We start from the raw sequence: 27698 nt of genomic DNA, 5'->3' as shown, positions 1-27698 counted from the left end.
ATCACCTGTTTATGTGAACTATCGAGAGCATGCTTACCTTCTTCACTGATTCACACGCAAATTGTAAAATTTATCCGTTTTAAACATTACAATCAAATTCATTGATGACATTTACCACAGTTTTAGTTAACCGTTTATTAATCAAATTGTGTAAAACACCCATGCAGATAAAAGGTGAACTGATGATTGTTATTTTCTCTATATATATATATATTACGGTCATGAGGCATTAAGGGAACATTCCTACGAGGAATGTCCTGTATGGGAGGTATTTTTCATGTATAGGTATGTATAGGTATATATATATACAGTATACATTTCAGCGTTATTGTTTTACTGCAGTGAAGTATTGTAGTCTTTAATCATAAAAAAAATACTTATAGTATCTATATAAGAGGATATTTTCCTTTCCCGTTTCACAATGAAATACTTTCATCCTTTTACACTCTGGATTTTGATGTTTAAGTTCAGTTGAGATTCACAAAAGAGTTGATCAATTATCTTCATTAGTCATTATCTGTTTAAAGGCCTTTGACTGTTCAAATCTATCGGACCGAGTCATGCTGCCCAATTTGACAAAGGGAGTAGAATGATAATGATCAGGGTATTCAAAATATTAACCATAGTATGGTATAACAATAACCGAATTTCTGTGTTGATTTGGGTACATATACCAGAAGCATTTTTCTAACCGAATACTGCAGACTGGTGCATGTAAGTTCCTTTTTCCATATTTTTTTTAAGTAGAAAACAAGTTCAATAACTTAACATTTGTATACATTTTGTCAGAACTTAAATCAATGTGACCTGGAACCCATACATGTGTGTATTAGTTAAAACACACCGTGTTTGAGTGTTAACAGTTCGGTCAGTAAATACCAGTATTGTTTGCGATATTTCTGGCACATTAAGTGTCTTCAGACTTGAAGTTACTGTGGTAAGTTTACATTCTGCCAACCGTGTTCTTTTTAATTTCTTTTTTTCTTTTTTTTTTTTTTTTTTTTTTTCGAAATTGTGGAAATGTTTAAAATAAGATAAAAAGTCACCATTTGAAGTTGAATCTATAACTCCTTTAGAAAATAGCGAAATTATAAGTTTATTTGGTCAAGAAATGGATAAACACATTGAGCTCAAATCTATTTATGGAGGTCGGGTGGCGCAGTGGTGATACATTTTTTTTTCGAAGAGCGGAAACGGAAAGAACGGAAAAAGGTACGGTATCATCTGCCCGGCAACGTACAATACACCTCTTCCGCGGTTTCCTTTTATATTAGGACTCCATGCTTCTCCGGACCACGAAAAGTAATTTATGTAATTTGATTTAAATATATTTCGAAGAAAGCAAAACATTTTAGATTATTATCACTCCTGAAATGAAGAACACAAATTTTAAATAGGTAAACATTTGCCCGTGCATACAAAAAAAGAAACAGACACATTCGATATTTTTCCAGATAATAATTCATGAAATCAAATCACCATTACAATGCCTGCTGCCTTCTTGCATACAAAATATTGCCAGTTCACTTTTGAAAGCTCAGAAAAAATCGCAGAAAAATAATACAAGTCTATCATGATGGAAAAAGTATTCTTCAATATTATAGTTTCAGTGAAACAGCAACTATATGGCTTGATATAGTTTATATTGATTAAAGTCCAGTCAACAACAGTAAAACATGCATAAAAACAGTGGAAAAAAGGAGTAGATTGTTCATAAACGAAACCAGGACACTTTTCGAAATTTCAAATTACCTTTATGCATGACAACCCCTTCCTTTCATATGACCTTCAACAGTCGATCCTAAATTATCTGGGAATGCATTGATCAGATCAAAGTGTCTTGTTATTACAACATAACAATGAATGTCGCATTCCAACCATTGTGAAAAAGCAACAGTACGGGTTTGATTGCAGCGACATTTTTTGTCACGAATCTCCTACTAAGATATGTGTGACATTACGTCTCAGTGTTACTGTTTTACTGCAGTATGGTACTGTAGTATTTAATTATAAAAAATATCTATAGTATCTATATAAGCGGAAATATTCCGTTCTCATTTTCAGAAACATATCATTCATATTTAACTGTTCCATTTGTATCCCGAAGCTAACTCTCTTTAAGGCTTAAGTATATTTACGTTCGCATAACGACGTAATCTCGCTACTGTGTACCTTAGAGTTAAAGTACAATCCTTTCGGGGTCTCTTTTTCGACTTATCCAGTCACCAGATCTCCTTTGACTTTGATTGTTTGTAGGACATCGTAACAAAATGATACATCGAAGTCATAAAAAGGGTACTGCTAATGTTATCTTTATTTTTCAGAGTGCTAACAAATGAAGATGTCTTATCGAATGCGATTTTCCATACTTGTAATGTTCACAACGGCCCTTGTGTCAACAGTGGTATTTACGTCGTCCTCCATACAAAAGACATTTTCAGGTGTAAAGACTTTTAAGGTTTGTGTTGGAATGGAATGTGTGCTGAATATCTTTTGAATGTGATATATCCTTGTCTTAAACAATTTTTGCATAAAATATAACATCGCAGACGTAGATTTGCACGAGGGATATGACTACATTTTTAAGACTGTAGGAAAATTCAAACAAACAATGTTACTTGTATCGAAAATGTGGCTTTTGCGTTTGATTGCTATAGAAAATATTAGGAAAATACCAACAGTTTCAGTAATCTCCAATGTGTTTTCCATGTGTTATATTGTTCCATATTGCTACAACCAAAGGGTCAGACAATGTTAAATCTTATGTTTCAATATTTTCAATTAGCCCAATCAACATGAGTATAGTAGTCGGGACATGCAAAACTAAAATAAGGCTGAAATACTCCACTCTTTCATTTTTACTCTGAATAGGTACAAGACCCGCCTACCACAAGACATGAAGAATTTCCGTCACTGAAGGTTGTATCTTACAAATATACATAATGATACACATTCATCTCTATAGTTTCTTTTAAAATATTTATCGCTTTTATATTACATAAATTAATTGGTAAATAGATAAATATACGCGATTTTTATATATGTTTAAAGTGAAAAGAGAAAACAGATTTCAAGTGATTCACTATATAATTCAATGGCTTATACTGAACGTTTTTGAAAACAATTTTCAAACACTAAGATGGATTTTTGTAATTATTTACCTATAATTATCGTTTATTATTTCTATCTCCCTGAAGAAAGCTTCTGGAGGGTATACGAGAGACCTAAAAGCGGTAAGCATACGTTGTACATATATATATATACATCCGCATATCTTTCTAAACATTAAAAATTAAAAAAAACTATAACTTGATATTATAACCCTAGTGTACCTATACAATGTTTATAGAAGTGGCAGATACAGTATATCATTGCATTGGATATGTACTGCATATTAATTGTTCTGAAAATCGTATGTTTCGTTTTGCTCATGTTGGCCTATAAAAACTGTTTCAATATTAAGTCGTCAGCGTGGTATTGTGTCTGAGGTATTGACATACTGAAGGCGAGTGTGGGTTTTTATTTATAATCATCACGTCTCAAACACACCGGAAAGGTCATTAAGGGCAATACAGGGTGATTTAAAGGCTGCAAACAAGTGGGGAGGTAACAGATAAGGTATCAATGGTGCATAGACGGAACTTTACAACTATGTAATTATAATTTCACTATCTGAATGTGTTATTATTTTCTGCATTGCTACGGAGACGATACGATGAAAATGTCATTATATTATTGCCTTTCCACCATTAATGGACTGAAATTGATTCAATTTCTTCATAAGATTTAACCACGTGATATATTAGTTCTTATTTTGGGGACGTTACATTGTCTCTTGGATTCACAAAGATTTACATGGGGCTGTCTTTGATAAAGCCTAAAACGCTTACCTGTTCAGAAGATCTGAAAGAAGTCTCCTTGTAGTTATTCCGGAATCACCATGCAACTTTTTTGTCGTAGTTTCATTTAATTTATATTTGAAATAACATTTTGTTAACATGTCTGTATTTTCTTTGTGGTTTTATAAGTAATTGTTCTATTTGTCTTTAAACATTACACATTCTTCTCTTTACTTATGTTTTATTTCAGGACATGCGTATTTCTGATGAAATAATGAAATGTGTCCTCAAAAGTATATCGAACCCTTATATTTACGATTATACTACTGACTTTTACCTGCTACCACCTGTGTCGGATCTCTGTAGGATGACTTTACCGGACCTAGAATTATTGTATCAACGGTAAGTTCTCTTTTAATCGTTATCAAACATATAGGTTGGCATGATTGGGCTGTTAATAATATGAATATTGAACTAATTCCTACAAGTCAATATCAGCGTAGGCTCGGGGCATTTTAAAAAAGAGAACATATGCTGAGGGCAGATTATATTCTAAAACAGAAAAAGCAGGCCTCTATTGGGAAATTTGGTTACAAATCTCTCTCGATTTCTGCCAACAGTACGGCTGCCGGAATAGATAGTGATAAAACAAAAAATAAGTTATGTAGAAACTGATAAAGTTCTACTAAGACAAAACAACGTTCCCCATACCATACTTTTTTCTCGTGCATAATCCCTATGCATAACTTATGCATTTCACATTTCCTTTTCCGTTTTGAAGAAAGCATTTACTTCTTTTTTTAGTGAGGGGGGGGTGGAGACTATGAAAATCCAAAATATCATCATTAACTTCGGTCGATTCATTCAGCCAATTGGTCTTACTTACCCACTATACAAGATACTATACGACACTGAATTAACAAAATCAACAGACATTTCAACTGCTGTTCTGCCTTATATGTTAGGCTGATCTTGGTATCGACATGACCAGATTGCGGTTGTTGTCGTAATTTCAGTTTTAAGAACAAGGAGTTATGTTACCAAATCAGTTTAGCAAACTAATGATATATTGTGAAATCCGAACGAAATGAAAGCTACGAATTATGTACTAATTAGTCATCCAGTCTAACAGCATCTAGGAATTATTGCCGGTTTCGTGAGATCAAAGGAACGTTGTCATTGGTAAATTCGGCGACGTTCGAGTAATTACCATAACAATGTGGTAACCAGAGTTAGTCCTTTTGTTTTACTCCATAACCATCCAGGGAGAAATATTATTAAATAATTGTTTTATTCTGCATTTTCATTTTCCGATACACGGTCACGTGTTCTACGATTTTTATTGATATTGCACTGTAAACCGGATAATTTATTATTTTGTACCGCTTTGTTCTTTTCCTAATAAAAAGATTTTCCATTTATTTTTTAACCAATCAAAAAAGTATTTCTTCAGCGCCCAGCATTTGTGATATTAGAAATGGAGGCAAATAGCCAGCAAGATGTCAAGGAACAAGCTAAAATTAAGCGGTTTGCCTCACTGTCAAAAGAAAACCGTTAATAATTGCATTAAAATAAACATTTTTGTCATATATTACACATAATTAGTATTAAAGGTTCGATAGGATCTGTAATGCTTGTTAGATATGAGATGTATGGTTAAAATTTTATATGAAATGTTATAAAACAATTATTGCACTATTATTGTATAAATATTTGAGAATTCATGGAGAACAAACAGAAATATCGACTGAGGCCGGATTAGTGCAACAATTCTAAAGTATATGACGTTGTCTGATTATATTATTACTGTACGTATCAACTACTTATTTTATAGATACCTAAGTACCATACAAACCGTATGTAAAACCCCACGGAGGTTCGGAAAGATTACGGATGGTGGATGGGATATATGTGTTGAACCAAAGTATCTCCCGAGAAATAAATGTCTGGTGTACTCTTTTGGGTAAGTATATCATTTCTTAGAAATGACACTTTATATAATCTTCTTACTGAGTGAAAAGACAGCAGTTGTAATTTGATAGTTTAACCTGTGCTGTTATCGCGTGCTGATATGGATATGGATTCGTTTTACCAGTGAAACAAAAAAAATACCAAATTGAATTATTCATGATTATGAAGTTATGAAGTATTCCATTCCATTCGTATGTAAAAATTGATCGAGATAAATTGAGATTGATCACTGAGTGTTTAATCCATACATTCTGACGATGTTAGTGTGTTCTAACTGCCTTCGCCGTTACACAATTTTGCTAAATGTGTTTGTTTACAGGGACTGTTGATATAAACATATTTATTTTTTCTTAACTTGCAGTATTGCTAATGACTTTTCTTTCGATGACGACATTGCTCGTTTTTACAACTGTGAGGTTCATTCCTTTGATCCCAGGTGAGGTTTTAATGCATCAAGTATTGTTTAACTCAAGTTTGCTTTTGATGAGTGGGTTGTCTTTTGCTTGGTGAGACACACATTTGAGGGTGTGCATGTATGCTGTTAGCTGTCTTTCTGCTTCAGATGTATAACTCCATTCTAGTAAGCCATGTTTGCTATTCTCTCAGTAAAAATTAAGAAAAATAAAAGTCGACATTGAAACAATTTATTACGGCATTATCAACGTGTTTTGTGATCACGTGTTTTTCATTTTCAATCAGAGACTACGACCATCTGTAACAATCACAGCTCAGCCTGTCGAGCAGTAGAAATGATATGTATTTATTGAATTTATGGTTTGATTATGATGCTATTGAAATATTGGTATTTTCTCTTTTTACACTACATCTGACCCCAGTCAGGTTTACTAACCAAAAAGCAATGTACTGGATTGGAAACCAGTCTAAGTCTTAATGATTTCCTCCTCATTACAAACACTCGAACGACTTCCTTTTGCATCCATTTTATTTTGTAAACGGGAGATGTCACTAAATAAGACAAACATATTTCATGCATTATGTTGCTGTTGTAGCTTTTAAACTTGTTCAAAACCTGTTTAATCTTTTTTTCAAATAGCATGAGGAAAAAAGGATATGTTAGAATCAAGGATCAATCATATTTTCACGATACTGGCCTTTCTCACATCACCCGTTCAAATCCAGAGGGCAATATGTGGCGCATGCAGACATTTTTGGATATTCGAACAGAACTGAACCACTTAAAGGTAGGCTACTCCAATAAACAATCAAATTGATCAATCAATTGATCGTATTTTCCGAAACCTGCACCCCTGGAACATGGCATGGCAAAATGTAAACTACCATGTTTAACTCCTTGTGGACGAAAAAGACTAGTTTGATCCTTTGTACATCAAACGAATATTTAGAACACAAGGTTTCGTACGAAACCATGTGAAAATATTCTATAAAACCTATATATACATATCTATATATAGCAAAACAGATAGGGTATAAGAATGGTAACAGCGTCCTCCGTTACACGGAACTAAGATGTGAAGAAATCTGTCTTCTTCCTGAAGCAGTAGACTCACGCGAACACACTTTACATACGCAAAAGAACGTCCGTCCTGAAGATTGTATAAAACCCCAGAGTCACATACAAAAGAGTCAAACAATGAATTTAACTGTATCATACAGCTGTTTCATCAATCTTGGACTCATCAGTCTAGAAGGCGAATGACACGAGTTGTGGTCGTTAACAAAATAAAACACATGATAAACCACTTTATTTGAACAGAGTATATCTTCCTTTCATATGTCTAATAGTATATTTGTATGCATTCTGTATTTCTGTAGCGGATGCCAAACGTCGTCAAGATGGATATAGAGGCCTGGGAATGGAATGTACTTCCGGAAATGTTTGCTGCTGGACAATTCCCCAAGCAGTTGATTATCGAGTTCCACTTGTGGTCTCAAAAGTACACTACACAGCGGGACATGTGGATACATCGCCTCTCTGTTCTCAGAAATGTTTATGATGCAGGTTATAGAATATTTTGGATGAACAGAAACCTTATCTGTAGATACAAGTCGCTTTACACAAAACAACCAACACTGGCATGTCACGAGATTTCTTTAATACGGAATGGGCCCAATATCACGATGAGTTCTAGTGACTGATTAAAATGGTATTGATAAATGAATTTGTCGGCAAACATATGTTCAACTCTTTTACAAAATATGGATAAACTATGACACATACTCTTGAATGTGCAAGCATTGATGTTCATGTAGCATCATTGATGTGTTATTGCGAAATATGAAATAGTGATTTTTTACATAATAAATAGGAATACCCTTGTTGCTCGGATACTGATTAATTTCATATTTTGATAATATGACAACAATCTGACTAGCACGAGAGGTGAAATGGTAAACATTGCAATATGATCAATTTGTTGGTACTATAAATGAGTAATCGTATCTAATAAATGAACCGAATACGTCATCCGGAAATAACGTCACGAAACTCAATTAATGAGATGTAACAACCTGACTACAGACATGATAATATTCATTACCTGAGTGAAAGAATATTCGATGAAGCTGTACCTTTACGTACACGCGGGCACATACTTGAAATAAAGTTTCAATAGCATGCCACGAACGTCTGACCATTAGAACTGAGTAAAATCGACACGAATTATCGGCAGGAAGGGGTCTAGCTCTATTTATTAGTTTCATTTATATTATCGATATATTTGATGAAATAAAGAAACCATTCAAAATGTAAAAATAATAATTCTCGTTGAGGAATATTTTGCTAACTTATTCTGGGCTAGCAGAATGGCGACTCAGGACGGCCCTATTGGCCGCTAACGGAATTACAGAAAGGACTGCATATTTAGTGAATGTTGAGGACAATAAGCTTGTTACAGCTAGATGTCATCAATGTCTTTGAAGGAGTCTGTGGTGTCAGATCATTGTATTGTATGTCATAAGGTAATGACAATTTGAAATGAAGTACATGACAATTAGAAAAGATGAGTCACTTGTGTCACTCATTAGATCACGTGTTAAGAGACTGCCCCGAGTTTTCATGTTTCAAATGTAAAGGTCAGGGTCACAACGCTCGTAATTGTACAATCCTACCGTGTTCACGATGTGGTACAATAAGAGTAAATTGTAGGTATAGTGAACTGCTTATATTACCGTTGTGTGCAAGATGTGGTGAACGAGGTCAAAATTGCTCGTGTTCAGGTGCGGATAGCGAGTTTGGAGTTGATATGGAACAAGACAATTTCACATGTCACATCTCACATAAAGGTTAGCTACCGAAATCTATGAAACACAACTCGGAGTCATAAGCTTAATTCCCCAGTATTATCTCCCTTCATCAAATCTGCGGTGTCATCGAGCAAACTATAGCAGATAATATTTCCTGTATCAGGGATATTATGGATCTTCTAGAATATAAGTTAGAAGGTTACAAATCATATTCATTTTGAGAAGGTACTTCAGAAATTCGGATTTAGAAAATTCTTCAATAGTTGTTTTACAATGGCATTCATAGCAGTGTTAAATGTATTGAATTTTTAAATCAATATTTTCCTTTTTTGATTCAGAAAAAGGCAGGGATGTCCCATCTCTGCAATGCTGTTTTAAAGACAAAGCCTCTAGGTTAAACAATTCTGAATAATGGTAATAGTCTTGGGATTCAAGTCCTTATATCGGGCAGTGAAGTATTTCAGCACGTGTAATGATAGTGGTGTGTAACCATGCAGACTTTGAGTGTTTGTTGTGATAACGTCCCCTTACTTGTAACTCTCGAATAAGGAGGTAATAAAAATCAGTTGTTCTTATGTTCAACGTACACATGGCGTTGTTGAGTTTATGGCCAGTGCCCTAAATGATAAGTTGTATTACTTAGAAGTGATAACACCACAGCACGAAACTACATTAACGTTATCTAGTAAACAACCAATAATGCAAGTTCTCAGTGGGAAAATACGGCCGATCATCAGGAGACAAGGTCAATATAGAGAAACCCTATGTGGTGTGTATTGGTACTAGTATAGTGAGTGAAACAGAAGCTCGTGAATTTCACATGTTACAAGATGCAATAATCGTACTGGGTGTATATTAAGGTTCGGATGTTAAAGGTAAAATTAATTCGATTGCAAACTCTTGACGATATCTAACGATCAAAAGGCGTTATAATTATATCATCGCTGTTAGTTTCAAAATGTTGGCCTGTCTTGTCTGTTACTTCAATATTCGAAAAATACAAGGTCCAAATTAATGTGTTTAACTTTCTTTAGTGAACACTTTGTGACGTATATAACAATCAGGCTTCAAACATAAAGGTGGTCTACACTTCCCAGACATTGATTTTTTTCCTTCATTGCGAATATGAAGCTCGGACTTTCCTATTTATATTCCAATTTCAAAACGTCGCAGTTGAAATGCACTCTTGCTTTTTACCGAGAAATATTGTTTGCTTGGTCAGATATGTTTTTAAGTTATTAAAATTTGAGGAAGCTAGTGATAACTTGTCAACCTGTATTGATCTCACAGTAGAGAATAACTGAATAACGCTGTGTTTAGTAAAACAGTTCTTGTATACGTGAAGGATAATACGGAGTACTTCCAAGTTTGCTTTCATTATAATCCATTGTCGAAATAATCCAGGAATTTAATCCGGACATTCTGCGAAAAGACATTATTTCACAGTACATTAATATAACAAAATGTTTCCCAGAGAAAATACTCACAAATGTTCTAGATTATAGCCATAGATAAAACATATGTTTTATATCACGTTGTATTACTACTGAGATCAGACACCATATCTCTACGTTCTACACGTGATATATACTCTGTTCTGGTAAGTGGGGCATTTGTCACGCTGGTAGCGGTTGAGGTTTGGAGTAATTAGTTTCCAAGAGAACAGGTAGATCGGGTATTTCGATTAACCCATGCCCCTAATTACCCGGTAGATGTCGCGGAAATACATTTAAAAGTTGCTCTCAATATATTTTTTACTCAGAAGAAGCTGATATTCGGATAACTGCCCGTTTGTTGAAATGCATCAGACGATTTCTGACACATGTTCTTGGTTTGCAGGATTTTTTAAAAAAAAATCTAGAATGCTTGACTGACCAATTATTGGCAAATGCAAGTGTTATGAATGTAAACAGTATCAATTTTGATCGTCTCGAACAGTAGAGGAATGTTAATAGCAATATTGTGACTTCACATAGAGCATTGCTGGATACTTATTCAAGAGAAGAAATCTTGTAATGTGCAAGTAAGAAAATGTTAACATTTTCAAATTCTATGAATTTACTATTAAGCGGTTTTATAAAATACCTTTTTACACATTCAATTGCCAAAAATAAGAAAGGAATATTTGTATTTTGTTGCTGGTAATAACAAGGTTTATTTTTAATGCATTTTAATACGTAAATTCCATAAAATGTGAAATGAATGATATCATAAGTGTCAACGGTGTTTAATCTAATATAGGATATTATTATATGTTTTGTGAGGAACCTTTGGGACCCTATCCCCCACGACTCTATGATTGGAACAGTAAATGATTGAATGATCTATCAATTTCAAGATAGTTGCCTTGAATATCCATTAAAACTATAGATAAATCGTACACTAATTGGATTCAGTTAGGTAGTTATTTACAAATCATCAAAGCACAAATACAATTCTTTATGGCAAGGACGGATCGAATACGATTTAACGATTGACTACAATGGCGATTAATGCATTTACTGATTTCAATGTAATATCAACGATCTAACATAGTTACAATTCCGAACTCTTAGTTAATATTGTAGATGTAAGGGTTATCATTCTGTAATCGGAAGGTGGGACTGGTGTCAGTAACGCTGTATCAATGTACAAATGGTATGGATATTTTACTTGCACTTTCGCGATATTATGAACCGTGCACTTTTCAGTTTTTAAGATGTATTTTGTAAGAATATATTTATTTAGCCATGAAATTCTAATAAATATCTCTCTCTCTCTCTCTCTCTCTCTCTCTCTCTCTCTCTCTCTCTCTCTCTCTTACTCTCTGAATTAAGAATGATATGTATATAATTATTTTGAGCCATCTTGAAATGTATATATGCAATTGTTTTTCTTCTAAAAAGAAAAGGCGTCAATAATTTTAATGTAACTTGCGCCCAATCCTTTTACTTCACGGCAATAAAATATGTAAAACCTAAAAACCACCAACTGTCTCTTCATTGAAACTTTGGATCCGTTGTTGTATATCTTGTTCATTTTAGAAAATGGCATTACTTACTTGGATTGGCTAAGATTTCAATGGCGAGTGTCGTACATGAAGCAGAAGACGTTTACTATTCCAGAATACCTGATCTTACTCATCTTGCAAATTTCCAAATCCAATTTCTTTTGTCCATATTTTGCCTTAGTTGTATTGACTTTGTGTTTGAAGAGATTATTAAATTTTGGAATATTTATACATAGTATTTTTGCTGCCTTGCATGAAGGGGAATATATATTTTATAAATGGTTTTGGCCCCTTGAGGTGGGAAGGGCGGGGTCTAATAGGGGAGTCAAAAAAATACTGTAAAATCCTACTCCTCCTGTAGGAATGATTGTATTTTATACAAATTTTGTCTTAATCATGTTTTATTAAAGAGGAATCGGTTGTGTATATACGGTCGGTCTCGGTCCCTTCGAGCGGGAGGAGCTTGGCCCAGTAGGGGAAATAGAGGCAATTATCTTAAGTCCTACTCCTCCTGTAGGAATGATTGAATTTTGCACAAAGGAGGAGTGCCAATTTGGGCCTTCTGGCGGCCATGACCGATATTTTTTATTTCTTGTGTAGGAATTCCTTGGGGTTAGGCGGTCATGATATGACATAAAATTAAGGTCAGATCTGAGCCATTCATTAGTTATGGGTGGGTAAAGTGGGGGGTAAAATTCATAAACAGCTCCATTATGACAAACCTACATTATATTTTTGGATTTTTTCTTCTTAATTTTCATGTAATAATCCATATCAAAACATTCATTAGTAAAATTGATTGAAAAAAATATTCCATTGTTGAAAAGTAGGTCATGGTAATTAAGCTCATTAATTGCTAATTATATTAAAGATGAACTTAATTTTCTGCCTTAATGCTTATAAAAACAATACCTTTATCATGTGTCATGCTTTAGTAAGATTTATTTTTGAATACTTTATAGAAAATGGAGAATTAATTAATGGGAGGGGGCGGGTTCACACTTTTGACAACTTTTGGTTGATATCAGAGTTGTCTTATGTAATTATATTAGATAATAAATATCTAATAAATAAATGTTAAATTGTATTGCATTAAGAACTGTTTAAAATAAATTGCTTGATAAATGTAGAGATATTTAAACCAGTTTGGTACGGCTGGTTGAGCTTTAAGCTAAAATGGCGGGATATAATGCCATCCCCTGACATATACCTTGTTAAGGATCTTTGTGTCTACCGGTGAGTATACATGTGCACCTTGTCTCAGACAGTTCATATACCCTTATATATACAATTAATACGTGGCAACTACACTTCACAACCTCAGCGATTTTAGTATACTTTCTTGGTTTGACTGACACTGATATTGTACATATAATTTAGACATATAATTGTAATTCAACTGTTGTTCATAATTTTGTTCATCCAAATTAAGGTTTTAATAAGGAGTGTTTTCTAAGTTTATGCCCTGTTTTCTTTTCTTTTCTTTTATCAATATGCCAGTGCACAGGCAGTGCGCTTGTTGTAAAGCACAATATAAAGTAAGGCTCTGTTGTCTGAATAAAACAGACATTCTGTCTTACTTGAAAGCAAATATTAATGATGCCTTAAGGTTTGGTGACCCCGTATGTAAAAAATGCAGGGGAAGATACTACAATCACCATTCATCTACTGAACATCCTAGTAGCGATGTAGGGCACCAGCTTGAGTCACCTGAAAACAAAAAAATCAAACTTGACATTCCACGGGCTACATTAGGTGAATCTCGATGTTTCATTTGTAAAATGTTAAGAGAGGAATGTAAAAGTAAAATGGTAATGCTCTCAACAGAAATGCGAGTAAAGATTTTTATTAAGACAGGTATCCTTGTCCCAAACACCTGCAGATGTTGTTCTTCCCACATAGTGAATGGTGATTTCCCATCTGATAGTCTATCTTCACTCGCATATTCCAGCAAAGACACTGAACTGGATTCTTCTGAAATATCAGAGATCCTTTTGACACTTAGGGCAGCTGCTTCAAAGAAAAGTTGTTTAGACTTTGATTCCTCAGATGGATTAACTAATCAAGATTACTACCGTCTCACAGGTCTGTATAAAAATCAATTTTCTGACCTTTTACGATCAGTTAATTCCTCTCTTTACTCTACACTGAACAGAAGCGCAAGGACTGCATTAGCCATCCTGCTTGTAAAGTTGAGGACTGGCATGTCTTTATCAATATTAGCTTCTCTGTTCAACATGACAAAGAGAAATGTGGAAAATGTATTCATTCAGCTCGCCAAGCATTGATGACCCACTTCGTTCCTTCACACCTTGGCCTGCAACACATCACTAGAGAACAAGTAATTCAAAACCATACAACGGTATTTGCAAGGAAGATGTTTGCCTCTGGTGAAGATGTCGCTATAGCTGTTGCTGATGGCACATATATTTATGTTGAAAAGTCCAGCAACTATACTTTCCAACGACGCTCTTTTTCGATGCACAAAGGACGCCCTCTCCTGAAACCAATGCTTCTTGTGGCCTCAGATGGCTATATACTGTCTGTCCTAGGCCCATATTTAGCAGACGGTCGAAATAATGACGCCAACATTACAAAACACATGTTGAAAACTAACACTGAGAACATCAAGGATTGGTTTCAAGATGATGATGTTCTTGTCGTTGACAGAGGCTTCAGAGATGTGACAGAACTGTTGAATGATGCTGGCATCAAAACAGAAATGCCATTTTTCTTGCCAAAGGGGCAGAAACAACACACACATACTAAGGCAAACGAATCTCGTCTTGTAACAAAGGTAAGGTGGGTTGTGGAGTCGGCAAATGGGCGGATTAAGCAGTGGAAGACCTTGGGACATGTTTTGCCCAACACTCTCATTCCAGTTGTAGGTGATTTTGTGAGAATTGTGTGTGCAATTTGTAATGCTTTTCGCCCCCCACTTGCCTCTGATTCTCCCAATGACCTCATCATTGCTGAGCGAATGTTGGCTCTGTCAAAATGTCCCAATAAATTGCAAATTCAAGTTGAAAAAGAAGGTTTGGCTAGGAAAAGAGCCATATGGGTCAAGCTTGATGAGGCCAGTTTGCCTGACTTTCCTCAGCTGACAGAACCGGAGTTGAGAGATCTTACCATGGGAGTATATCAGTTGAAGCAGGCAAAGTCATATACCATGGAGCACTTGTCTGAAGATGGCCAGTATGAATTAATGGCATGCAGGGAAAAGCCTGGCTTAATTAAAGTTCAGATTCGTTCCAGACATGTTGCTTCGAAACTGTACAACCTGTGGATTGAGTATTCCCCTGGTTTGACTCCTATATCTGGTTGGTATTGCCAGTGTAAGGTTGGTGCCAGGGTAGTGGGCTGCTGTGCCCATATTGCATCTGTTCTCTGGTACCTTTCTTATGAGCGACACCAGCCTAGGATAGCACACCCAACTGCCTCATCAAGCTACCTCAGCTGTGCTGATGACGCAATGATGATTGAGGACTGGTCTGAGTCTGACAGTGACAATGAGTAACTAACTATGTGTACGACCATTGTATGTATAGTGGAGTGAAATGCAACACTAGAGGTTAAGATTGATATCTTTCATTAGCCATTTCTGTGTTAATACTTCGGTAAAACCACTAGATACAGACATATGGTCAAAGTTGTCGAACTAAAATTCAAAGCACCGCCTCTTCTTTGTTTTCTTTAAAGTATGCAAAAATATTTCTTATTAAAACATGGTACATGATAAAGGTATTGTTTTTATGTACATTAAGGCAGAAAATTAAGTTCATCTTTAATATAATTCGCAATTAATGAGCTTAATTACCATGACCTACTTTTCAAATATTTTTTTCAATCAATTTTACTAATGAATGTTTTGATATGGATTATTACATGAAAATTAAGAAGGAAAAATCCAAAAATATAATGTAGGTTTGTCATAATGGAGCTGTTTATGAATTTTACCCCCCACTTTACCCCCCCCCCCCCCCCCCTACCCCCATAACTAATGAATGGCTCAGATCTGACCTTAATTTTATGTCATATCATGACCGCCTAACCCCAAGGAATTCCTACACAAGAAATAAAAAATATCGGTCATGGCCGCCAGAAGGCCCAAATTGGCACTCCTCCTTTGGTCAAAAGCATGTATGAATGAAAGGAAATCAATTTTGTATAACGGTAGGCCTCTGTTCCTTTGGCGTGGCGCTAAAAGGGAAAGTAGAGAAAATTATTTAAAATCCTACTTCTCTGGTAGTTATAATTTGGTTTTGTTTAAATTTGTTATGAAAGACGTTTGGGTAAAGGTAAATCAATTGTATATAAACATGGGTCGTTTTTTCTGAACTGAAAATTATGTGAAAAATTCATGATCAGAAAGATGTTGTATTTGAATTTTTCATATGATATTAAATTGATATCCCTTATTGTACATATTAGGTTCACCATACAAATCTATATATCGGGTTTTATTCTTGTTTCGCTTATTATGTATGTGAGAATAGTCTGCCGATGTTTAGTTCTGATATCGAATAAGACCAGAGAGAATGAACTACATGTTCTTTTACTTCAAGCTCTGCGTGTGCTCTTTATGTGACATCCTCCCACAGAACGATCGAATCTACCATTATTATATTCCCAGTCATATAAAATTGTACAAAAGACACAAGTGATTTGCACCTTTACTACAAGTTCAGAATGTTAGATACAATAATGCAAAATAATCATCCGAGAACAGCCGTAATGATATAGTTCCTCATGTCATCATGAACAGCAATTGTATGAAATATATGATATCCTACTTTAACTTCATTATGGATATACAATTGCATACTTGCACTTTCTACATGATTATATTATCTGATTTTTTTTTCGTTCACTTGAAATAAAAGCAGTTTATAGCGCTTTGATATTTCATTAAAAAGTGATGCGGTTCTCGGTCAGATTTCATATAACGATGTGTCTAGTTTTCCTGAGGAATTTGGCAATTTTCGTGTCGAAAAGCGGATTGATATACTTTTTACAAATACAAAAACCACTGTATTTAACAATAAAAGAATATCCTGTCCGTAATTGACGACATCTTGTTTGTAAAGCATTCTACATTTGTAACCTGGACTGTCAGATCGACGTCTACTGTAGCCAGTAATTGCCAAACTTGGTCATCTAGTACGTTACTGCGATGTTAATTATTTTGCGTTTGACAATGGATTTAATATGTTATGATTTGATAACTTTGGAAATATACCTATTTCTTGTGAATGACTCTTTAACAACTGCGGGTATATCTGTTAAAGTGGCCAGTTTTGTTTACTTAGGAGCCATCTAGAATTATTAATTCCATCACTGATTGATTAACTGTAAATAGTATACATTCTCATATTAAACAATTTGTCGTATTAATGATATATAGGCGAATACAACAAAGAACGTAAATATTTCATTAATATCTACCAGGATTACTTTTTGTTGGGCGTCTCAACTTGAACACTAAGGAAGAAACTGGTGGTAAAATGGAACTATATTTTACACTAATTTAATCTATTTAGAGTTTTGAGTTAAGATTATAATGAATATTTCTTTGTAGTTGTTTTTTCTTCTTAGATTTATAAAAAGTTGTTATCTTGAACTTTTTACATCGCATCATCGTCAATGATCCATGAAATATGCGTTGATATTGATGATATCATCCAACCGTAAAATGGTTACACTAAGTTACTGGATGACGTAGAAAATTACAGAAAAGAACGGTTTGCGATCAAGCGTCCTCGTCACGGTCAGTTGACAATACAGTACAGAAGGGAAATGATGCACGCAATTACTGGGAATGGTTATTTGTGTTGCGGGAAACTGATTTAAAAGTATGAGTGAAACTGCTACACATGTGTATAGTATTTTTGCTGCTTATCTGTACTAAGTTTTGATAATGTACGACAACAGAACGCAGAAATATTTTTTTATTCAATTTTCATTTTACATAGCCAAAACATTTACAGACAGTATACAACATAAACAGACATTGAATACGAGTACAACAACAAAAGTAAGTACAAATCTTCTCTTGTGATTTAAATTATGTTTAACAATGTTTGGCCTTTCCACCTAAGAATCAATAAGGGTTATGTAAGGCCATGCTATGTACATATTAACATTAATATAGAATAAAAGAATATACCGTTAAACGGCTCAAACCAATTTTATATTTTATTACACTTTTCGCCTTTTAAATTGAAATCCTTTCGGTCATCTACTCCTACTGACTAATTGACAAACACAACAATATATGAATATTGTAGTAATACAAGAAAGAATTTTCCAGATATTGTTTAGAAAACAATGGTGACCAACATTCATACTATTAGACTACACTTGCACACCTGTAAATTTACACACACCAGAGATACACACCGGGGGGAGGGGGGATAGCAAACCTCTGACATATGAATATAATATTTTTGTCTGTAAAAAGTAAAAGTACAGCAATGATGTGCATAACATTATAAAGAAGTCATTTTCCTACTTTACTTTGCAACTCTAAATTATTTTTGCATGTTTTATGTTTAAAGTTCCATTTCTAAACATTTTGATTTAAATATATATTGTTTAATTAATAACATAATAAGGTTATCAATTATCAGATCAACTTCATCAGAATTATAATGTTCAAAGACAAATTCCCGTTTATCAAAATTTAAATTAATGTTATTAGTTGCGAGATAACGTTTTAGCTCCCTCAAAATGTGACTTACTTTCTCACAATCTCAAAACAGATGTTCAATAGTTTCTGGTTATTATTTTGCAAAAAAAAAAACAATTTAAATGCTGTTTTACACCCGTTCTATATAGAAGTGTGTTAGTAGTTAACATTCTATAATTAATACGAAACTGAAGCCATCTTAATTTAGAACTTTTAGTAGTTTTGAATCTTTTTCCATAATTGGTCTTGAATATCAAAAATACCAGCCCATTTCCTTTGTGAGGTAGCTTTCGTCTCATTACATATCTTGTGCCCCCTTTGTCTTCCTTGATATAGTTTTAAGATTCATAGGTATGCTTGTTAAACAGATGTTCTTTTCTAAAGTAAAAATATCTTTCTTATTAGAACGCAGAAATATTTGTATTAAAAGAATTGAAACCGATTATTTTGTACCACAAACAAGAACATTACTTATTCTTTATCTTCATAATAAATCTTCTATACTCTAATGTCCTGCTCAATTTTAACGTAAGAAACTTCAAGACAAGCGTATATGTAATTAGAAGTTACATTTGATTTGAATGAACATTGTAAGTTTCTGTTCAGCCAGAAAGTCCTATAACCAGAATCATATAATTCTTTAAGGATCCACAAGCGGTGAAGCCAGAACGTTTTACTACTAGCATGCTTTGCATTCCAAAGATGAAACTCTATTGCAAGTTGTTTGGGTAGTTGTCTAGATCTCAGAATATCGGGTAAGACGTCCCATTCCCAGAATTCAATGTCTAACTTAATAACATCTGGAATCTGAAAAATGGCATTAAATTAATAATTACTTTTTTAATTAAATTGAATTAATGTGATTTTTATTTAATTACATATACATGTTTATAAGTAATGCAATCTCAATGAAAGGCATAAAATACAATTCACATCGACTAATTGTCATTTGAAGGTCAACAAAATTGAAAAAAAAAATAGTCTACTTAATTCAAAGTATTTCAAATGTATCTATGATTTACGTTTGCTTTTTATGATAAATAGATCAGCTATTCTCTAGAAAATTACACATAAACAATTTTAATATCATAATAGTGATGATAGTATAGTCAATGACATTCATAGAAAATATTACTGTTACATGTATCATACTGTAGTAATTATACGTACAAGTGTACTTAATATGTGGAAGAGAGTAAATATCGAATATTCACAACTACTTACACTTTCATGACCTAGTTTTGCCATCACATCCTTCAGGTTTAACATCTGCCATTCTTTGTCTGTCATTATTGTACCAGACTTGCTAGCAATACCGATGTCGTGGAAGTACACGAGCGGTTCAGATCTCCTCTTGTAGCTTTTCTGGTTCATACTGTAAAAACAAACAAAACCTGCATTTCTCATCTGGCTCGACTCTAATTCAATTTATACATAATTGCGCTATAGACCTGTCAAAACAGCATAGTACGTGATTGTCAGCCATGAGACAGGGAACAAAACACTTTTTTTTCTGTTTGCAGAAAATTGTACAAAATACACACAACATACATTTGTAATAGGACGCTTCATACAAAGTTGGAGTCAGATACATAGCAGTAAAACTTAACTGCTTGAAAGACACGTCAGTGCTGCTAAGGGCCTATATATAGAGACAACGAAGGAAACAAAAACATAGATTCCTTCTTAAACGATTAATTTAGTCTTATAAATGAAATGCGACTAACAGTGCCAGGTCCATTGATTTTATCTTAAATATGAACCAAAACTTTATAGAACAATGCTGGTGTATCTACACCATTTTGTAGTGACCATTCCCCATGCTTCAATTTTTTTTCCCAAAAAGATAAGCTATGAAAAACTATTCAAAGTATGAAGCAAATTTCAATATAATGAACAATTTGTTTTTAAATATATTTGATCAATTCGTTTTTTAATTTGTATTCTAAAACTACTAATAGCACTGTCGTTAATGCAATCTCACAGCAGGTCAATAGGTTCATTCTTCTTAAATTTCCTCCTATGCTATTCTCATCATGGATAGATTTAGTCGCGAAACACTCAGCAAGTCTTACCGTTGGTTCCCAATGTATTCCCTTTTTAGACCCCCATTGCTCAAACCCGAAAGGAAAAAAATCTCAGGCATACCTGGGATCAAAGGAATGGACTTCACAATTAAACTCTTCAGCCACTGCATCATCAAATGTGAAATCATAATTAATTCTGAAAAGGTAGAAATCGCATTTTGAAGTCATAATGGATCTACAGATATATAAGAAAAACTGATATTCAACAAATCTTTTTTTTAATTATAACCACTCCTGTTTACAATAACAATATCCAGTGCTATCTTAAACCGATCAGTCATCTCATCGTAATATCCATGATGTGGATTGAGTGTCAATTTGACCCCGTCTAGTATTGTGAAATAACAGACATCAGATTTAACTTCATTTACAAAAGTATATTGAAAGCTACATGAGTAAAGATATATCTTAATGAAATTTGTTTATTTAATTTTGATTGTGATCATGACAGCAGCTAATACAATACATTGGAATCTTATAAGGGAGATAACTAGCACATATCTGTATCGATGCTATCTTGAATTTTTAAATCTTTTTTATTACTTTGTTTTTCGATTCTACGTTCATTTATAGAACAATTTCATATCTATCTTAGTTCGTAAAATCTGAGATATGAATACATGGTGACTACACTTCTATAGTATATGAGGATATTATTATGAAAGTTAACTGTTTACGTGATCCTTACCCAAACGAGTATACCCGACATTTTCCAGGTGTCAGAAATTGTTTATCAGCACACAGATCCCACCCTCCATCATTCCTGTTCCCGAGTCGGATAGGTCTACGGCAGATCACCTGGATTGTGTTTAGGTACCTATCAATTAAAATTCACTCCTTATGAATTAAACAATTGCTGCTCAATGCTTGCTGTATTCCTGTTCTGTATCATATCAATGAATATAAATATTATCTACTTGACGTTGAACAAACATGAAACTAGATTTAGAGATGACCATATACCAAGTTGTCTACACAGAATATTATATACATGTACATATATAAAGACACGAACAGTCGATAGTATTTGTGTTTTAATTGAAATTACATGGAGTGAGTGAATAGAATATATTTTCTTTAAAGAAAAAAACGTTGGCCGTCGAACATATGATGAAAACATCACTTATCCGAAACATAGCATCGGCGATTTTTCACTGAAGATGTCATATATCTTGGTGTATTGTTTAAAGCATGTTCCCGATATCTCGACTTTCACACAAGATAATTACAATTGACAAACTAACAACACAGTTTTACAGAAGATGCACGTTGAGGAAAATGATCGGAAAGTTTAACTGTCGTCATGGTGATCTCCTTGGGAAATATTCTATTTCTCTGTTGCTTGATGCGTTTGATCCTCGTCAGTTTGTTTGTTGACTCTGTTGTTGTAAATTAGCGTCTCATATGGGAACGTGACACAACTAACTTGGATTCTTCCGGGATAGTTTGACTTATTCTCCTTGTACTTGTTCAGGAGGCTCCGTGTAAATATTTTTGTTCATATATTGCCCTAGTTTGATGGAATTTGAGTTTGGATTCTTATTCTGTTGCCATGCTGGTGTTTTCGTGTTGTTTTGGTCTGTCTGTCTGTTTGTCTGTCTTTCTGTTTTTATGTTTGTTTTGTAACTGAAGTTTGTTTGGGTCCAATCAACATCGACAGTATGAATTACAGAACAGAAGCATCATCCTAATAGTTTTTTAATCAATGTTCTGTCAGAATCTAGGAGTAATGAAGAGACTCCATATCTAGTGCACGACACAGAGTTAATAAGCATTTTAAGTGTGCTCGTTACCTGTAGCATTTCATTATCAATGATACAAAAAACGATACAAATTGTTTCAAGAGACGTAGGCGTCATATATTTGCGAACTATTTTTAAAAAATAAGATGAATTATTAACTCATTTAAGGTTATAAACACATGAATGGAAGTACAACAGCGGTAGAACTCACATTTGATAAAGTTTTTCCAAGTCCCCTGTCGTCATGGCACACATCTCGGCTTTGCTTGGTAGTAGATAAAAGTCCGTATCAAAGTTGTACACAAACCTTTTTGTTGAATTCATTATGCATGGATCAGTTTCCCTTCGAATATTTTGATCCTACAAACAAATCATGTATTTGATTACACGATTTCATGTTATGACTTTTTGTTCCTGAAATGCATTGAAAATTACGAAAGTTATCCCCTTACTGGCAAAGTTTGTAGTTTGAGTGTACACAGCTATAAAATCGATTCATCGTATGCTGTGCAGTAGGACGCGTGTGTATGTCTATTGGTAAGATAACTTGCCATTTATTATATGAATGACCCGTCATTCACTTATGTTAAAGCCAGACACCAGCTACTACAGCTACTACAAGGTGACCCATCAAAAATTAGCGTAGATGTTAACAGGGCAATAATCCAAGCGAACAAAACATTCTTGTCACTGTAGACCCCAAACATCCCTTGAACATTTTGCTATTAGATAAGTTCATAAGCTGTTTTTATACATTGACTCCAGTGACCTTAATCCCTCAACTCCCAACTACGCATCTCTACGTATTGTGAGGTCGGTGTTGGGAAAATAGCCCTATCCCCCTCACGTGTGGAGGTATTGATCTACTGATTACATCTGATAAATTTGGAGAAAATGCAGAACAACTTTTGGGTTGTGTTTGTTGATTTACAGCTAATGCAACATGTCTAAACAGATCCGCATAAATAGGGCCCTGTGAATTGTGTGTGGTCGGTGTGGCAGTGCTCATCTGTCTGCTGGTGCATTATGTAACTTATGTAACACTTGTTTGTACCATCAGATTTAATATCAGGCTAAATATGGTCCACCCATCTGACCTCTATCTGTTATTAAATATAAATGAAAGCCCTAGCATGAGCATATTTTTCTCCCCTCATCCATACCCTCATTAAACTACACTTATACAAGAAAGCTGGAATGGATTTTATTACTACAAAACTACACAGTAGAGTTATTCTTCATTTCAAATATTTAAACGTCTGGTTCCTATGGTAACACCATTATTGATAAAACATTATTTTTGTCAAAAACTTTAAAAGGTTATATTAGCATGTTTCTAAATATATAGGGGTTGCTTACCAAAAAGGCTGGAAATGTGTGGAAATTCATATTGAAGTAAAATGTCAGATTTTTCCTATTTTCATCAAAATTTCCAGAGAGCTAAGGGTTAAATCAGTTAAGAACGAATCCAACACTCATTGAAGAGGAACATGTTCATGCATGAAGTGTAGGGGTGGGGTATTCCGGGCAAATGTTCGGATGTTCACAGTTATTTACTCTATATAGAAATCGTTCGATGTATCTATAATGGTGTTGATTAATGGTTGCACTTTCTGTTGTAGATCTGTACTATTTTTAAGTTGGTAGACAGTCATTTTAAAATGGCAACTGTACATTTTCTCAACACGTCGCCAGAACACTGCCGTTCGTCAATGAGACTAAGTCTGGTGATTTGAAGAGTCGTGAAGACGAACTACCTGTAACCAGCCATCCAATCATTGTATGGCTTTCAAGGGTATAACGGGGATGACATGGTTACAAATATGACACAGGTTGTATAAATGTTGGAACAATATATACATTCGCTATGTAAAGCTGACAGATTTAAATGCAATTTTGTTGCCATGGCAATTTTAAAATGCAAAAAGAAATTGATTTCTCTGAAATTTTTCAGATTCCTGTTTTATATTCTGGTGGTTGACTAAACCACTTATTTTGTTATACAAACTTTTTCTTATGTAATGAAATTTGGGCAGACAGAAATGAAATTTTCCAAGTTTAACAACATGTTCTATTTGAAAAACGAGCTGTTTGCCATGGAAACAACCGTGAATAAGTACATTTCTGACATTTACATATCCTTATGTTAACTATGAAGTTTGGAAATATTTTTTTCTCCATCTATCATCAAAAACATTTGCTAATGATATGAAATTAAGATATTTTTAAATATTCAAAATGCTTTGGTAGCATCATTATTGATACAACCTGATTTTTTTCAAAAGATTTTTTTAAAAAACGTGTATTCCCATGTTTCTATATATTTCTATAGGGGTTGCTCACCAAAAAGTTGGCTGGGAAAGGGTGAAATTCCATGTTGAAGTAAAATGACATATTTTCTTCAATTTCATAAAAAAAACTCCAGGGGTTAGAAGAGGGCGAGTGTGTCATTCATTTCAACACACTAGGTAGTCCATTACCCTAGCATACCCCTGGTCATTTATGAAAAAGTTGGGCATGTTATTTTCAACACCCTTGACCATAATCATCTTGGCATACTTTTCTAGATAATTCATTCGGACACACTGAAGGATAAACCAAAATGTCAACAAAATAATTTTCCAAACTGAAATTCAACAAAATATGCGCAGAGACTCCTGAACAGCAAAAAAATATTAATAAGTCAAGGTGTTCCGGAAAAGTCATCGCATTCTGCTTCATCGACGACATCCGCCAAGTAAATACTGGTCAAACCAGTCAAGTAATAGCCATTGATGGCAATATCGAGAAGAATACAATGTAAATGAATAAGTGTACGTTCGAAAGGCCAAGTGAGCTATTATAAGCTCCAACCTAGTCTCCTTTGAAACACATTTATTGCAGATGAGTTATGTTATAACATTAACCAATGCTACCGTTTTGTCTGTAATAAACCTACACTTGACCTTGTTAGTAAAACATATGATACACCTAGTAGGCGAATGGTACAAATGGCATGCTAAGGAACAAAAAACTTATAGGTACTATATATACTTACAAGTTCTTCATTAAGAGTGTTCTTGTCTTTTACCGGAACAGACGGTGAAGGAGTATGGCGTCGCCAAACCACCAGTAAAATTGCCGTCACTACTATCACAGTAACCATCATCCCTTTGGAGCTTGTACGGATCATTCTGGAGGAATAACTTTAACAGAAAGAGTGACGAAATTCAAAGTCTACGATATAAGTAATTCATTATCATTTTAAGGAGAAAGACCGACATGTAAACAAAATCTTCATTAAACTTCAAACTTTCACGAACATATGAACAAGAATTAAAAAAATATGCGGGTGGATAATTATCTGAATTACCTTAGTATGCGCTTCACAAATGTTACTTAGCATTCAAATCTATAGTAACCAAAGTATTATCACATTTTAAAAATAGCTGTCAGCCTATTTAATTCTACATAGTTAAAATGCCTCTTGTCTATTGCAGATGTCATTGAGAAGAATCATTTATGCATACATTCATTCCAAATGCCTGGTCATCTTCATTGCAAGTGGAAATAAAATGCACCATTAATTTCTCTGGTGAGAATTCTATCAAAACGTATATTTTCTTGAGTTTATTTGGACGATTTTATGAAGATGTTCGATTCGTGAAGGTCTGAATTCACAGATAAATCGTATAATTTCAAGCAACAAAAAACCAAATGATTCTGTTTACTCTCAGCCCTACCTATTCGGTAAGTAATTGTTGATATAGAACAATTTGATCATTATGTGTCATTTTGATTTTTATATATTACTGTCATTTAAAGCTATCAAGATTTATTTGCAACAAAAATCTTTTCTTAAATGAATAAGTAAAATGTAAGTATGGTATAAAATTTGAGGAGGAAAACGGACAAAAACATGAGAAATATTTATTTAAATAAACGGAAATTTAATAATTGACAACAGTCATTTTTATCAAGAATGTTTTAAGCTTCAGTATAAATAAATGGATAAATATTCTATAATTGAATACAGATAGATTAAAAACAGTTAAATGATTTATTGACAACTTTCATATTGTTAAAGGATTATTTCATAGAAAATAATAATCACTTTGAAGAAAAAAAGCATATAATCCTCATTACATTTTTTCACCTAAAAGAAATAAATATTAATTATTGACCGTTAGCCCCTCGCAAGCTTACAAGTGTGATTTTTATAAGATGAAATAATAAAGTTTTCATATGATAACTAGAAATTGTTGTTAACAATTTGGCGGGCTTTTCACTTCTTTGGCGACAAGTTGACCGGAAGTTGACATTTATCCTGATAACGATATATGAGAAAGGTTCCTTGTTTGTTAGTCCATACAACATATCCAAAGATGAACTTTGAATCTTGAAACGTTAAGGAGATATAACTACATAATAACGAAGAAATACACTTTTTAAAGGTTCAAACATATTTGACCCCTGTGACCTTGAATGTCGGTCAAGGTTATTCATATTTGCAAGCCTTATAATGTAACATCTGATGATCAATATATCCCCAATATTAGTTCTCTAGACCTTGTGAAACTTGACAAGAAGATTGTTGAACACTGGTACCCTATTTTGTATATTTGAACTTTGACCCCATTAAGAAACCGGAAGTTGACATTTTGAGGGAAGTTTTCCTTATGACAATCATTAGGAAGTCTGCACAGAAGGATTATAATCAATTTTCATCATTGTATGCCTTCTAGAAATTGAGAAACTTTCATTTAACGATTTTTAGTTAATTGACATCTGTGACCTTGAAAGTGGGTCAAGGTCATTTATATTATCAAACTTTGTTGTCGGTTACATATCCGTCCTGTATATGAAATATCAAGCATCTAGGCCTTCCAGAACTTGAGAAGAGGTTTTTCAAATATTGGTACCCGAAATAGCTCTTTCCAAGTTTGTGCCCTACCGAAAACCGGAAGTTGAACTTTTAAGGAAGTTTTTCTTATGTTAATCAATAGGAAGTGTCTACAGAAGGTTTATAATCAATTTTCACAAACTTTGTTGCCAGTTACATATGCTTCTTATATGTGAAATATCAAGCCTCTAGGCCATCCAGAACTAGAGAAGAAGTTTTTCAAAGATTGGTACCCTTAATAGCACTTTTCAACTTTGATCTCCTACCGCTAACCG

At 34.0% G+C, this 27698-nt stretch overlaps 2 protein-coding genes across 2 annotated transcripts; one reads left to right on the top strand and one right to left on the bottom strand.

The window, feature by feature from the left end:
• The first annotated feature begins 2341 nt into the window (after window positions 1-2341).
• LOC132561710 (probable methyltransferase-like protein 24) lies at window positions 2342-7928 on the top strand. The gene is made up of 6 exons (XM_060226409.1): window positions 2342-2458; window positions 4090-4241; window positions 5674-5802; window positions 6172-6246; window positions 6865-7012; window positions 7605-7928. Exons 1-6 carry the CDS (start codon window positions 2342-2344, stop codon window positions 7926-7928), a joined length of 945 nt encoding a protein of 314 aa, XP_060082392.1.
• An 11282-nt stretch (window positions 7929-19210) lies between these two features.
• On the bottom strand, window positions 19211-25713 carry LOC132561709 (probable methyltransferase-like protein 24). The gene is made up of 7 exons (XM_060226408.1): window positions 25579-25713; window positions 25022-25126; window positions 22753-22901; window positions 21488-21616; window positions 20861-20935; window positions 19937-20087; window positions 19211-19519 (listed from the first exon to the last, which is right to left on the bottom strand). Exons 1-7 carry the CDS (start codon window positions 25711-25713, stop codon window positions 19211-19213), a joined length of 1053 nt encoding a protein of 350 aa, XP_060082391.1.
• Window positions 25714-27698: the final 1985 nt, after the last annotated feature.

Source organism: Ylistrum balloti, unplaced genomic scaffold (assembly GCF_031769215.1).
Source record: "Ylistrum balloti isolate Yb309-2 unplaced genomic scaffold, AGI_CSIRO_Ybal_v1 Utg371268, whole genome shotgun sequence".
Lineage (NCBI taxonomy): Eukaryota > Metazoa > Mollusca > Bivalvia > Pectinida > Pectinidae > Ylistrum > Ylistrum balloti.
Note: the sequence above shows the minus strand (reverse complement) of the source record. Positions and strands in the feature narration are given on the sequence as shown.

What these genes read in the sequence shown, in the direction of transcription:
- LOC132561710 (XM_060226409.1), top strand. Translation starts at nt 2,342, where the DNA reads ATGTCTTATCGAATGCGATTTTCCATACTTGTAATGTTCACAACGGCC. An exon ending in CAGGTGTAAAGACTTTTAAG is followed by an intron (nt 2,459 to 4,089) that starts GTTTGTGTTGGA and finishes GTTTTATTTCAG; the next exon opens with GACATGCGTATTTCTGATGA. An exon ending in CAGAACTGAACCACTTAAAG is followed by an intron (nt 7,013 to 7,604) that starts GTAGGCTACTCC and finishes GTATTTCTGTAG; the next exon opens with CGGATGCCAAACGTCGTCAA.
- LOC132561709 (XM_060226408.1), bottom strand. Translation starts at nt 25,713, where the DNA reads ATGATCCGTACAAGCTCCAAAGGGATGATGGTTACTGTGATAGTAGTG. An exon ending in TTGGAAAAACTTTATCAAAT is followed by an intron (nt 21,617 to 22,752) that starts GTGAGTTCTACC and finishes TTTAATTGATAG; the next exon opens with GTACCTAAACACAATCCAGG. An exon ending in GTCCATTCCTTTGATCCCAG is followed by an intron (nt 20,088 to 20,860) that starts GTATGCCTGAGA and finishes TTGTTTTTACAG; the next exon opens with TATGAACCAGAAAAGCTACA.